Consider the following 15,365-nt stretch of genomic DNA (forward strand, 5'->3'; position numbering starts at 1 on the left):
CATTCTTTGAACTGAGAAAATTAGAAATTGCATGGATAGGGAAGAAAAATTTCAAAGGTAAAGTCAGGCATCAGCATTAGACCTGGAATTATTATGAGTTCTTTGTTACTAAAGTATCAAATGGTTAAAGAATGCATAATAGAAAAGTTAACAGATTACACTTTAATTTTAAACTACTATACTTGAAAAGAATACCACAGTTAAAAGGCTAAAATATTTCAACAACTACCTACAAAGATAAATATTTATAACATGTAGAGTAAGGGATAAATTTTTAATGTAGAATATATTCTTACAAACTGATAAGAAAAAGAACATCTCAAATGAGCAAAGAACATGAATAAGTAATTGCAAAAGAAGAAATACAAATGGCAATATACATGTAGAAAGAAATGTACGATTTTATTGGCAGTCAAACCAATTCAGATTTCAAGCTATGAAGTCTGATATTTGTTTAGAAATCAGCAAAAATTTTTTGAAAAAATAATACCTAACCTCATTGAGGGGTCAGGCAAATGACATTCACGGTCTGGTTAAAGTACAATTTGGGTCAGTCTTTCTGGAGGGCAATTTGTCAAAAGCTTTTAAAAAGTGCTTCTCTTTCATTCCAACAAACCCTCTTCATTCAGCAAATATTTTCGAGCACCTACAAAGTGTTCCGTGGCTTCTAGTTACTAGAAACCAAATTTTGAGTGCCAGGGACAACATCTATCCTAAGGAGATAATCAGATAACCGCACACTCATTTACAAGAGTGTTATGTATAGTAGTGAAATACTAAAAGCAAGTTAGATGTCCCATGGTAGGAATTCAGTTAAGTCAATTATGGTACTCCATGCAGTAAAATGCTCAACAGCCATTAAATGACACAGTGAAAACACTTACAAGATATTGTAGTGTTAAATGGGCTGGTAACAGATCAATATGTACTGACTAATCCCAATGTGGTTTAAATATATATAAGGAGAAACAATTCTAGAAGTTTGTATACCCCCTCCAAAAAAAGTATTACTCGATCATGGGTTATTTGGGGTATTTTTGAATATACTCTATGTTTTTCTATCTACAGCGAACACTAATTATTATTACAATCATACAAATATTTTTTAATTATTCAGAGTGATTTCTTGATGAGATGTGTGGGTTTGCACAACATCGTAAATTGGTCAATGTGGAGAAATACAAAGCTTTTTGCTGCTTAAGATGTTAAGTGCTGAATTTAATGAACATGAGTGCTGAGGGTTTAAATCTAATGAAAGGAAAGTTGTTTCTCATCTTTGGGCCAAGAGCCATTTTAAAGACACAACACAACCTCTCTAGCAGCTTCGTTGGTGGCACAGGCTTGCATGATGCCCTGGCAGCAGGGGAGGGCACTGTCACCTCTTCCCCAGTTTTACCTCTTCTGCGCAAATGCTGTCATTACTCACACATTGCAGACCCACAACCATCACTGCGAGGACCCCCTGGTCAATAAACTTGGACCTGTCATGATGGGTGGAATCTTCCGTCACCATATTTCTTGGTGAATGAGGCTGCCCTTTCTTGTAACTTTTTTCTTGGAAGAGAGAACAATTTATCCCAAAACACACACACATACACACATAATTCAAGGGCGAGGGTGAAGAGAAATCCAGCAGAAGCCCCTCTTTGTCAGCTTATTACTTCCGATCTATCCAGAATATTATTGTAAAGAAGGTAAACTAGGAGGCTTGGAATACTAGGCTTCGATGTCTGAGAAGCCCACCCTGCCCTTTCTCCTTGTTTTCTTGGTTCCATTGTCACAGAGGAGCACTCTTCATCTGTGATGCCATTTGTTCCGTTGACCCTTGGTTCCATTGTCATAGATGAGCTGGCAGGAAGTAGGTGTGACTAAGGATGGTCGTACATTTCTGTTTCCAGGTTTATTGTGCATTTTGAGTTGGTGTATGTACCATTCTCCAATAATGACATGCGGTTGTTCTTCTTTCCCCAGAATGTCGAGTGGTGAAGTCCACTTCTTACACCAAAATAGCTTCATCCTCCCGTAGGAGCACCACCAAGAGCCCAGGACCTTCCAGGCGCAGCAAATCCCCTGCCTCAACCAGCTCAGGTAAAGCAGCAAAGCAGACTTGGTAGGAACCGCCAGGGCGTGTGAAGCCCAGAGCGCTAGGAGAGTGCGGATTCCGGTTTATAATTTTAGAACACATTAGAGTGGTTGAGCAGATTTACCAGAGTCTAGCATGTTGGCTGCAAGAAAAAGCATTGGGCTTGGAAAAATTTACTTAGGGAAGACTCAGGAAACCCAGATTTGCTCACAAATCTATCATTTCTACTAGGGAACTTAATTTTTCAGGCTCTAGAAGTCTCTGTTAAAGCATTTATTCTACCTGGGGATGGCTTACAAGGAGTCTCCAGTTTATCTTTGCTGAACCTTCATGTAACATGCTTCTGACTCTGGCCTCAGTTTCTTTTCCTGGCTCTGGAGCTGAAAACAGTGAGATTGACAGTGCTGAGCGGGGATTGCTGCAGTGACTCTGGGCTGGGGCTGTCTCCCCGTGGGCTCTGGTGCTTAGTGCTGGGACTATGGCAGGTGGGCTCGCAAGATGAGCGCCTCAGCCTGGCCTGCCCCTCCTTTGATCTTAAAACTGACGTGAGTCACTTAGAAAGTGTCTTCTTTTTTGGTCTCAGATGTAGGGTCTATGTCACTATTGAAGAGTTATTTATTACATGATATAAACTGTTGGGTGAGAATTATTAAATGATGCAAATACTGATGGGATCGGCACAGAAGCTCTTATAAATAGGGGGAAAGACCTCTGGGCCCGCATGGAGGCCTTCTTTTACTCAATAGCACAGGCCCAGGGGAGTGTAAAAAAAGCTCTAGGCTGGGGTTGCCTGAGAAGGAAATCTTTCTGGGCCGGAGACTAGACCACTCAGCCCAAGCTGGGTTCTCTAACAGCCACCTTCCCCCTGGGGCTTTACTGATTACTGCTGTTCCCTGACAAGCCCCTAAAGACCACCTTCTCCCTTGACACTCACTGTAAGGGTGGCAGCAATGGGCTGCCACTGTCCCCTCCCACAGCTTGGCTCCCACCATAGCTAGTCAGGAATAAGTCTCAGAACTCAGCTGGCACTCGAGAAGTATCGTGTTTCACTTCCTCGTGTAAGGACAGGCTGGGGACTCCCTTCATATGACATAGCTCATCTGGACTGGATGGAACCCTAAAATAAGACTCCAAGTTTAGAGTACCTGAGAGTCACTTGGAACTTAGTAAAGTTTGTCATGCTCACCACCCCCCTTCCCTACATCTCTGACTAAGGACATAAACCTGTGTTTTGTCAAGTACTCCAGGTGATTCTGATCAGGTAGTCCATGGCCCGCATTTCCAGAAACAGTGGGCAAGGATAGTGGTTCACAGACTACAGCATCACCATTACCTGAGCACATGTTAGCAATGCAAAGTCTTGAGCCCCTCTCCAGACCCACTGAGTCAGAAACTCTGGAGCTGGGGCCCAACAGCCTGAGTTTTCCCAGGTCCAAGTCTGAGAACCACTGGGTTATGTGTAACATTAGGAAAGGAAATAAACACAAAAAGTCGTTTGACTCTGGATAACCTGGGAGAAAGGTATGGCTTGCCTATTTTCTTTCATTAGCTTACAGAGATGACTTCCTTTCTACCTTCCTGCTCGCTGCCAAATGGCAATGTCCATCTGTAGCCCTTGCAGCCCAAGAGCAGACCTCTAGGTACCTTAAAGGGTAGACCAAGAGAGCAATGAGCAAAGGAGAGGGCCAGACGCCAACTCCTCTTCTACCCCCTACGATGGCTTGGCTGCAGAGATTCAGTCACCTGGGAGAAGGGAGAGGTTCTGTCTGAAGACCATCCCTTCCCTGGGATACTGGGGAAAGCCCCTCCCTTCAAGAGAGACACCACCCACAAACAGAGATGACAACCTCCACAAAACGACAGAGTGATCCTGGAATTGCTGCATCTGAAACTCCCCTGGAAGACCTTAGCTTGTCCATTAACCAAACAAGAAGTTAAGATTGAGCTGTGGGAAGGCTGTTCATCCTTGAACAAAGGATATTCCTCATTTTCTCTGAACAGCCCTGGGCTGTGGGATGAACACCCATAGAGCAGTAAGGGAGAGAGATGGCATGGGCCTAGCCAGCCTGTTGCAACTAAAACTTTCGCTGTTTAGCACAATCATGGAAGGGTGTGAAGGACAAAGAGGTCCCCTACTAAGTGAAACATCACTACAAATAAAAATCAATATTAAAAAATGAAATTAGTCCCCAATTCAAACCAACTCTGACACTGATAAATTTTACTTAATCTTTCCTCTCTTCTTCCTCTTCGTATATACTATGAATAAAAAATATCAGATATAGGTGGGGCATCTAATAACGGGTGATTAGCCAAATTCTTACATCTTTTACATTATAGATATTTCTAGAGAATCAATTTTCACTATAGTTCTTAACTTTTTGTTATTGTTGTTCCTAATAGTTTCGTTTTTAAGAGTTGTAGGCAGTTGGATGCTCCTGGGTTTAGGCAGGACTTTTTCTTTTCTGTTTTTTGGGGTGTTTTTTGGGGAGGTCCCTTTAAGTCAAGAAAGGTAGGAGACTGAAAAGTTTATTGTGTATGTGTTAAATAATGAAACCATGAATCTAATCCTAAAGAGATAATTATGAATACAGTACTCAATGACTTCACTTTAGAATTTACTGGTAACATAGTCTCTATTCAGCATCTCTAAGATTTATATTCATTTACTAAAAGTAATTTCAGATACTCAGTAAAGCAGATAAGCAAGTGTATTAAATGTGTTTGTAGTTGTCACTGCCAGCATTTCTAATTCTTCCTTTTAGAAGCTTAAAATGGATAGGACACATTACTCAAAATTATCAGGTTGCTTCAGACATTTCCATTTTCTGTTGTTTCCCTGAAGCCCTTTAAACTCTAGTTAAACCTGGTCGATTTGACCAGCACGGGCTTAGCATTTGTGATAGGTAAGCCGTGACAGGTAGTATCGTTACAGGACAGACTGCCAAGAAACCAAGTGCCACTCTGAGGGGTGGAGAACTCAGAGACTTTTTACACCAGCAGGCCCAGAGGAGTTCACACTCCAAAGTCTGAGCCCTTACTCCAGGCTTGCAAATGGTTATATAGGTTACACTCTTCCAGGGTTTTGGGTTTTGTTTTCTCAGAATCCACCCGGCAGGGGAATCCACGCAGCAGGGGCTAAGCTGATACAAAAGGCAGTCCGTGTTACAAAGGTGAAACAAAAAGCAAAAATACAGGTGCAAAACAAAAAGCAGAAGTACAGGTATAGGTTTAGGCTTGTCCGTATCAGTATCATTTCCGTAAAGAAAGTGGAATCCAAATCTATTCTAAAATCAATACGTTCTTCAAAAATTAACACTTCGTTCAAGGCATCTTTAACTTCTAGGTCAAAATTAATTATATGGCACAGATGATGTTTTGTTTAATGTGAGCCTTTTATGCAGGTAAAATTTTCAGCTTCCAACATTTTGACCTAGAGGAGATGACCTACAACCATTTCATGATGATATAACAGCTTGTAGGAGGCAATGACTATCTCTTGATTCTGACTTGTTGCCAAACCTTGCCACCTTCCTCTGGATGATTCCAATTTAGAGAGGGTTTACAGAGCAGCCAGCTCCCAGTCACAAATGCGGATTATGCCAATGACCTCAGGACCACTCCCTTGCGCTGTGACCTGAGCCCAGCATTTAGGAAGTCCAGTGGTGTCCAAGTGAGTGCAGCTGCTGGATGTCAGGGAAGCCTCTCCTTTGGGGCCCACTGTTCTGGCTTGGGTCTCCCATCCTTATTCGGCTATGGCTCTTGAAACCAGTGGAAAGGAGCGGAGAATTATCTCTATATTGATTGCACTACATTTTTTCTTAAAATAGCCTGTTTGGTGTTTTTTTATAAGTCACAGGGACTCAAATGTGAATGATTTTACTTTAACACCCCTTAAACATTGTTATTGCCACAAACTCAATTAACACCATGAGTCTCACTTTTCAACATTAAAAAATCTTTGTACATTGTACAGAAATTAGAGCAGATTATAAAGTTAAGGTTTGCTCAGTTTTCAGGCCATGCTGCTATTAATAATAATATGGCTAACATATTTAAATGAAACATCATAGTTTACATAGGACTTTTATCTCTCTGGTCTTTTTTGATCTGTCTATCATCTTCCAACAACAAGCAAGTAAGACAAGATATTACTTCTGTTTGTAGAAATGAGAAAGCAGAGGAGGGGCTGAGATAACTGCTTTGTCCAGAGTCGCAGAGCTAAGAGTGGCAGCTTGGGGCTGGCACCTGGGGCTTCCAGGGCTCTAGACGTACCATGCTGGCAGTTCTTGATACTTCTCTTCACTTCCATTACTGGAATTCTGATCTCCAGGAAATAACTAACCCAGGACCTGGTTTGAGATTATAATTTATAGCATTGTAACACCTTGCAACGTAAGCCTAAATATTAGTCCCCCAGCACCAGTGTTCCAGGAGATGAATGATTCTCCCCAATTTTATGATGTACATCAGCGGTGGACAGAAACTTTCTTTTGTAAGTCAGCATTAGAACAAGAACAACAATCCCCTATAAATCTTCCCTTTGTCCTTTACCCATTTCTCTTCTTAAGAATAAAAAAGTTGTAAGTGATTTATTAATGTAAGGTGTTCATTTACACATCAGAAATATCAATTGCAGGCCCACTAGTGTCAAGGCTTTGCTAGGGGCTAATGATGCAGAGATGAAAGAAAACGGCCCCTACTCTCAAGAAGGATAGAGGTCAAGGCCCCCTAAATAATTCACATACTTGTTGAACTACTATTAGTCTTCATAACAGAAAAGGCCCAAAGAAGTCAAATGGACCTAGAAGAAAGAGAAACTAGAAGCCTTAATAACACACAAAAAGAATCACAAGTCCCCAGATAATTGCATGCCAAGACCTTGGATGCAGAATCACTACAAAATTGGAAAAATGGCTTTTAGTTGCTTTTTAAAGAAACAAGAATGTATAAAGCATCATAAAGACTGTTAATATGGGTTGAGTCTTTATACATGTGTGTGTCTTTAAAGCACAAACATCTTGTAAAATATGCAATTTAAAAGAGAAATTCTTTTAAGCAAATTCTTTTTCTGCACAGGGAAGTTATAACAAAATATCTCCCAAAATAAAAATATAATATGCATCACTTGATTTTAATAGAGACTGAGAAAGTTTAGTTTTGCTTTATATTGTTTCCTTAATATTAAAAGTATAAAAAAATCATGTTTACCTATCTTGAAGTTTCATTGCTGTAGACCTTGAAACTTACTGATTTCAAAATTTTGACCTCTTCTTAGATCCCCTATAAGAACTTTGGGAATTTTTTTGGTTTGTTTTAGAGTTTTTATTCCCATTCAGATAGATAGTGTCTTGGTCTGTTTTCTATTGCTATCACAGAATACCTGACACTGGGTAATTTATAAAGAAAAGAGGTTTATTTAGCTCATAGTTCTGGAGGCTGAGGAGCTCAAGGTCGGACAGCCGTATCTGGCCAGGGCCTTACGCTGAGTCATAACAAGGCGGATGACATTGCATGCAAGAGCAGATAGCAGATGTGTGCAAAAAAGACAAAACATGAGGGGTGACCTTGCTTTGTAACAAGCTGCTCTCAACAGTAACCCATCCAGTCCTCTGAGAGCAAGAACTCACTCACTCCCATGAAATGGCATTAATTCCTTCATGAGGATGGATCCCTCATGACCCAAACACTTCCTAAAGGTCCCACTACCACTCAGCACCTTTACATCGGGGACCAAGCCTCAACATGAGTTCTGTTGGGGCAAAACCATATTTAAATCACAGCAGATAGCCAACTTTTTCTCACAGAATGACACCTTCTACTCAGAATCCTAGTCTATAGAAGCCACACAATCATAAGCAAGCCCCCAATGGGTGCTTTACACCCATCAATTTGAGCACGAGCTAATGCACTTTCTTGCCATTCAGAAGCTTTAGTCTGAAGTAGAAACACTCATGGCAACAACCATTCATTCATTCAGTATGCATTGAAAACCCACCATGGACCTTCCATGCTGGGTGCTAGAGATGCAAGGGTGAGCATCTGGAAGAGGGAAAAGCCAGGTGCCTTAGTTAATGAACTTCTACCATGAGTGAAGCACCATTCCATACTCCCCAGGCTTAAACTTTATTTGTATGTGACTCCGGAAATCCTGAAGCCTTTTTTTTGTGTGTGTGTGTGTGTGTGCTATTCAAACTTTACTTTTTTACAGTTATATAAAAATATTTTATGCAATATATGCAGATAAGACAAGAATCAAAGTCAGGGAAGCCAAGAGAATTTTAATCAGCTCACTAGTCCAGTTTATTAAATTCTTTTGATTATACCAAACAACTTCAAAGGCAGATAGCTAGCTATTAATCTTTAGCTCAGTCTTTTCCTTTAGTGCAGAGATTTCGGGCTTATACATTCAATGGAGCATCTTTTCTCCTCTGGGGCTTCAGGGGAACTGTTGAAAACAAAATGCATCAAGAAAATCAAGAGGCTGGTGATTCGACCCTTGTGTCTTTAGAATTTCTTACTACATGTAAAACTCATCCTTCCTTCCGTTCTCTTTCCTTGAACCCACCACCTTCCCATAGTTACTTACCCCAGCAGAATCTCCAAACCTTTGAACCATTATCTTGACTTACGATCTACTTGGGGGCAGCACCCTGCACCAGCTGCTTTGATACACTCCTCACTGTTATTGCCCCAGGTTAATTAAATATTCCTGAGTATCTGCTGTGTTCCAGGCATGTATATGAAAATGATTAAACCACAGTCCTCGCCTTCAAAGTTGCTTATATTCTAGTTGGGAGACACACATATATGCCACTTACTGTAACAGTGCAGTAAGTGGCATGACTGCCCAGAGGAAGAAGGGGTGACATCTCATTAATAGGGTCTGAGAAAGCTTGCAAGAGACAAGGACTTACAAGTTGGGTCTTGAGGAATCCTGCCAGGACAAGAATGGGCAGGAGGGCATTCCCTCCCAATGTGAGTTAAGGCCAAAGACATGCAAATATATGGCGTTTTTAGGCAGCAGTGGCTCGTCCAGTAAAAAAAGATGGTGTGAAAGGGGATTTAGGGGGTGAAAGGGGATTTTTAGCAAGGCCATGAAAGATCACAGCTGAGCTTTAGAAACAGTGTCACAGTGGTAGAAAGGAGGGCTACACATGGGAGCCAGGGACCAGGTAGGCTCCATGAGGCCACTGCAGTTACCTGGAAAGAAACCGTCAGGACAGATCTGAAACAGCATTGGTGGGATTGGGGAAGACTTCCATAGGGAAATGAAACTAGGAATTTAAGTGGATGTGAGGCCAGAGGGAGAGAGAGGAACCAGAGATGAGGAGAGGTAGGTAAGGCATACTTCCACGTGGGGTGTGGGTGCTTTGGAAATGACTGTGGGCAATTAAGAATGAGTTAACTGTGCTTAAGTTAGGAGATCTGAGCTGACAATACGTATGTGGGAGACCCCGGCATATAGTAGTGATTTAGGTAATAGAAGTGTAGGCTACCTGCCCCCTCCCCCACTGGGAGATTTGTAAAGTGAAGATGGACTGGACCGTGGGGAGCATCTGCAGCTGTAAGCACAGATCAGAAGATGCAGGAGAACTGCGAGAGACAGAGGACATCAGGGAGCACGAGAGCTGGAAGCAGGTCGCAGGACTTCGTAGTGAGGACACCACTAGCGACCTGGGAAGGAAGCATGTCCCTGGCATGACCAGACGGTAGTGGGGTCTTGTCTGGGCCTGTTGTCCACGGGGCCGTTAGGGAGCTGCTCCAGGGCTGACTCCCAGGCCTGACTGTGAGGGTTGGGTGGGGACCGAAGGGGCTGCTGGGCCCACATCCCCCCTCCCCCGTGCTGCCCTAAGTGCCTAATCCCCTCAGAATAACCACAGCCTGTTCCTTGATCCTAGCTGACAGGGACCCAAAAAGTCCATAATTTTACATCAAAAGACTCTAGATGATCCTGTTTTATTGTTAAATTTTTTTTACCCTGAAATCATCCTTGACTTCTGTTCCCCCTCCACCTCCCCATTTGGTTTGTCTCCACCAGTCCTCCTGGCTCCTCCTGCACCTCAATGTCTTACTCCTTTTCCACCCAGCATGCGGCCTCTGTGTGGTCTACGACTCCACTGTGCCCTTCAGGCTCCAGAAACTGCTTGCTAGCTGGCCTCCTCCCGCCTTTGTCCTCTGCTCCTTGCCTCTGCCCTGCACACCGATGTGCCACTTGCTGCCATGACTTACTGTTTGCCAAATACAATCTGACTCCTGGTTCTCAGGGGAAGGGCTGTCTTGATTTGGCCACAGTCCTCCTTTCCAGCCATATTTCCACTTCTCTGGACCTGGTCTCCATCCGAGAAATGAATTTATATTTTCCCCAGATAGCACCTGGGCTTTTCCACTTTTATTCCTATCACTATGGGCCTAGAACGTCTTCCTTTACACTTCAGCTGTCAAAAGCCCATGCACCAAATTTGGCCCAGCTGACCTCTGCAAAATGTTCCCTGGTCACCTCACTGTTGAGGGTCCCCACCCCTGAAGTCCTGTGGCAACTGAGTGGGCTCCCAGTTAGAGGTGACTTATTGTACCACCCTATTTGGTTGTAAGGTCTCTGAGAGCAGGAGTTCTTTGCACATTCTGCAGTGCCTGCAAGTTCATGGTAACCACTGGGTAAATGTTGACCACATGAATAAATTGAGAGAGCTGTTCAAGTTGCCTAGATTTCCTGAGGTTCAAGGACCTTTTTGTAAATATTTCCTGGTGATCTCTCCTTCCCATAATTCACAGTAGATAGTCCCTTTGAATTGGACCCATTGTATCAGTTTAAGAAGAGATTACAGACACATGGAGAAAATCACCCCTATGAGGTGAGCACCTATGAAGTTAGAATTAAGAAAAAGCACCTTTTCCCCAACCTATTACAGAGTTGTCTCTTTTTTCTTTCTCTCAGTTGACTCCGTATGCCCACCCCCCTTTTTTTTCTTCTTAATAGCATAGCAAGTAATGGAAAAGAGATATTAGGGAATTCTCAGCCCCCTCCATCATTAGGGAGTGACGGAGAATCCACGGCAGGAAGCCAGCTATCCCCAGCAACATGCTTGAATCACCACATCCTGAATCCAGGACATGCACCTTGTATGCAAACACGTTCCCTCCCCCGTCCCAACCAGGGCAGTACCAAAAATAAATGAGCCACCTCAAGTGCTAAGAGAGACAGGGAAGTGGCAAGGTGGACTTCATGCCCCCAAAGGTGCCTGCCTTTTAATCAGATGGTCTTGTTTGGAGATTTCTGATTTCAGGACCAGTTTCAGACACTTAGAAACATTCAGCTTTCACTTAGTGTCTGAGACTTTTAGGAATGCACCTGTAAAGAGAAGAACCCCTTTAAGTCCACAAAGGGCTTGCTAAATTAACATACACACAAGTCTAAAGTCCTTTTAAAAAAGCAGTGAATCAGCATAAGTAAGCCAACTATTTGCAAGTTCTAGAATTTTTTAGTAACTTTGATATACAATCATAAGCTTCTTGGAGACAGGAACCAAAAAGAGTCTAGCATGTACTAAGTGTTCTGATTGGTTGATAAATGGAACCCTGGATTCTTGGCTCCAATTAGTAAAAGAGAGTGGATCAGCTGTCTGAAATGATGAAGGAAAAGGTGGAGATGGACACTTCATGAGGAGGAGTATTCAGCAATGTGCCCTTGGATCCCTGATAGGCTTAGGTGACAGCTGAGCTGAAGCAAAGACAGAGGCAGGGACCAGGAGGGTAGAAGGCAGCTCTCCGCAGCATTTTGGGGGCCCCTTATGTAAGAGCATCGCGGTATCTGTGGCCAATCCACCCTGAAATTTAGCATTTCTCAATCAAAAGGTACCAAGTAGAGCAATGGAATACAAGCTTTAAGGAAAATGTACCCAGATAGATCTGAGCACAGGAAACCAAAATTGCATTTAAGGCAGTGATTCTAATGAGTTCTTTACTAAATCAAAGTTTAGTGAATTCAGACTGAAATAATTAATTGTTAGTCCTGCTTGGCTATGTAACAACAATCATATTAAGTTGAATTTTCCCTATTCAAGATGAAATTGTTTAGTAAGGGCCTCTGGAAAATAATATTATTTGTAAGTTGAGTTTTAATAAGTTCTATTAAATAAGTATCAAAGCCCTTTTTATTGGCACTCAGGGACTTCTGGTGTTACAGAATAAAAACAAGTGAACTTGATATGTGTGTTAAATGTTATTAATGAAAAAATTATTTATTCAGCAGTGATTCAACAACAAAGTGTGTAATGCTTTCTGGATGTCAAAATTCATTTTGAGAAGTTGCTAATGCTTTTTTGGGTGGCCAAGAGGAAGAGTTTGAACAGACCTCTGACCCCCAAAATACAGGCTGTTCCCAACTTCCAGGCAGGTTGTGTTCCAAAAAATGTTTGATTGTAAGTGACTTGTTCGGCCCTCGAGTTGCACTTTCCCAGAGACATGGCAATGCAGGCGGAAGCACTGAGCCCAGTGGCTTTAAACAAGGGAAGCGGGTCTGAGTGGCCCAGAGGTAGAGAAACCTAGACATTCTTAGCCCTGCAGATGGGGGGGGGAGTTCTGGGCGTGCCCTAGGGGCCAGGATGGGCCAGGGTAGGCCACTCAGGGGAAAAACATGACTGAGCTGAGTGCTGGTTCTGCCACCTTCCAGCTCTGTCTTTGGACAAGTCACTCCTCTGAACCTCAGTTTTCTCATCTAAAACAGGAGAAATTACACCAACCTATATTGCAGAATTGACATCACATGAAACACTTCAGGTCAAAGTGTCCAAACCATCTGCGTACTTCCAAAATCGATCCCCTTTAGCCTTCATCTTCTTCAACCAATTACCAAGTCCTGTATTTTTTTATCTCTTAAATCTCTCTGGAATGTTTCCATTTACCTCCACCCCCACTGTATTACCCTAGACCAGCCACACCATCGTCTCTGAAGGACCCTTAAATGCACCCCACTCTCTCCTGCCTCAACATTTTCTACATTCTCCTGAGGGACATCCCTGTGCCCAGTACTGTTCCCCTCTAGCCCATTCTTGACAGAACAAGAGCTCTTGAGAGCTTTTAAAATGCAAATTTGATCCGTGGTTCCTGCTTAAAATCATTCAATAGCTTCTCATTGTCTTTGGATAAAAACCAAACTGCATAACATGAATTTTAAAGCCCGGCACCCGCTGCAGCCCCCGCCTACCCTCCATCCTCATGTATAACACTCTTCCCCCTCCAACTCTACATACCTGCCTTGCCAGCCTATTTAGGTCCCTTCATGGCTCCCTCTCCCACGCCCAGCCCTGACACAGAAGGTCCCCTGGGCTTGGGACACTTCCTTCATTGCACCCTTCCCTGATTTACCTGGCCACCTCCATTAGCCATTGCCCCCTCTGTAGGGTATAGGCCAGCCTTGTCCCCGTTGGTTATTATGATTCCAATAGCAACACGGAATTCTTCCTCTCTGAAAATACTTTACTGTAATTACTGGATCAGTTTTCTGATTTCTCTGTAGGCTGGAAGGCTGGCAAGGAAGGGAAGGTGGTAGTAAGAGTGTAGGTTTCGGATTGCCTAGGTTAGATCTGAGGGTCAGCCCTATATTTGCTTATCAAATTGCTCATCTTTACACCTCAATTTTATCATCTGTGAAATGGGGGGAAATAATACTGCCCTACCCTGTAGAGTTATTGTGAGAGTTAAATGAGATAATATACACAATACATATATATGCATATATAAATGCATATAAATATAAATGCATATATATAAAAAGGTTTAATATATGTTTAAGGCTTAACATTTAAATACATATATATGCTCATGTATAAAAGGTTTAAGTGCATTGACTGGTGCATCCAGAGTAAATCTTCTATAAACTGGGACACAGACATAATGGGTACTCACTCACTAAGTACAAGCTTTTTGTTGTTGTGCTTTGCTTTTTAAAGCAAGGTATTCCTAAGGCTGTTTTCCTGTGAATCCACTTTCTCTTTTTCTTTATTTTCTATTAGCTTGATGAGAGTAGAGTCCCCAAAGTAAAATGTGTCAATACTGTTTGCTCCCCTATTTGCTCATTTTTTCCCAATCTGTGTAGCCTCCAGGTATGATGTAAAGACATAAAGGGAAATAGAAGTGGGCAAAGAAAAGATGACATTCAGAAAACATGTTCTCCAGCCAACCAGCAGGGCATCTCTTCACTTATGAACTGTGGATTCTGTCTCTGCCCACGGTTCATAAGGCCCTGCCCATTTCTGAGCCCTACGCTCAGAGGTCACTGGCTGGGAAGTCCAGTGTGAGAGGCTGAGCATGAAGCTTATTCAGCAAAGACACGACTGTAGCATGCAAGCAAATTAAAGCATTCTCCACTTTCCATTTCACTATGCCCCCAAACCCCAAAAAACAAAAAAACAATAGTTTTGGGGTTTTTCTGGAAGGATTCACCAAATACATTTCAAAGGCAAAACTACAAATTAGTGCAGCATGGGGTATGTGACATTTCCTAAGGTCTTTGGAGGAGATGACAAAACAAGGAACTTCCCACTTTCCTGGGCCAGAAGTTTTGTGAAAACATCATGTGTGAAAAATCAATAAACATTGTACCTTGCCCCTGCATTTTGTGAGGGTGTCCTCATTACCTGAGCTTTAACGGGCTTTAGAAGAGTTATTGTCATTCTGATTTTCAGATGAGTCATTGGGTCTCTTGCCCCCAGAGGCACTTCATTATGATTCAGTGCAAAGGACTGAAAGGGCTGGCGCTTCCGGGAGTGAGTGTTGTCTGGAGGGGGTTTCGGTGGCTCCGCGTTGGCATGGGGCTTAATTGACACCTTTGATGTAGCCTAAGACAGAACCCGCACCTCCCACTGCTGCTAGGAAGACGTCAGGCTTACGCAGAAAAGGCATCTGCTGATGAATCCTGCATCTCAGTCAGCCTGCTCTGGGAGCAGCCTTAGCCATCCTGTACTAATCCCACCGCCTCCCGTTTCCGCCGGTGCTCGGCTTAGGGCGCAGACGAGATTTCGCTTCTTGCTACTGTCAGGTCAAACTCTAAGACTGTGTCCATGTTAGAACTCATAGAAGGTAAGTGAAATGCATTCTCGCTGTCCCTCGTGCAAAGTGTTTATCATGCACCCTCAGGAATGTGTGTGTCTCCTGGCTAATTCTGCTTCACTGACTGTGGAACTGTATGTAATGTTGTCATTTTTACAGGTAAAGTAGAGGGGACCTAATATATCTTTAACATCACGTCTTGAAGTGTTGTATCTGCTCTTAGAGGTGCTGT

The 15,365-nt window shown here is 42.8% G+C and overlaps 1 protein-coding gene across 1 annotated transcript in view; it reads left to right on the forward strand.

Moving 5' to 3' along the window:
- The window catches only part of DCLK1 (doublecortin like kinase 1), a 312,666-nt gene that overhangs the window by 223,043 nt on the left and 74,258 nt on the right, over positions 1-15,365 (forward strand). The window contains exon 5 of the mRNA XM_063101850.1: positions 1,972-2,088. Coding sequence (XP_062957920.1) covers positions 1,972-2,088 — 117 coding nt within the window. The remainder of the gene's footprint in view (positions 1-1,971; positions 2,089-15,365) is intronic.

The sequence above is a fragment of the Cynocephalus volans genome, chromosome 7 (genome assembly GCF_027409185.1).
Source record: "Cynocephalus volans isolate mCynVol1 chromosome 7, mCynVol1.pri, whole genome shotgun sequence".
In the NCBI taxonomy this organism is placed as follows: Eukaryota; Metazoa; Chordata; class Mammalia; order Dermoptera; family Cynocephalidae; genus Cynocephalus; species Cynocephalus volans.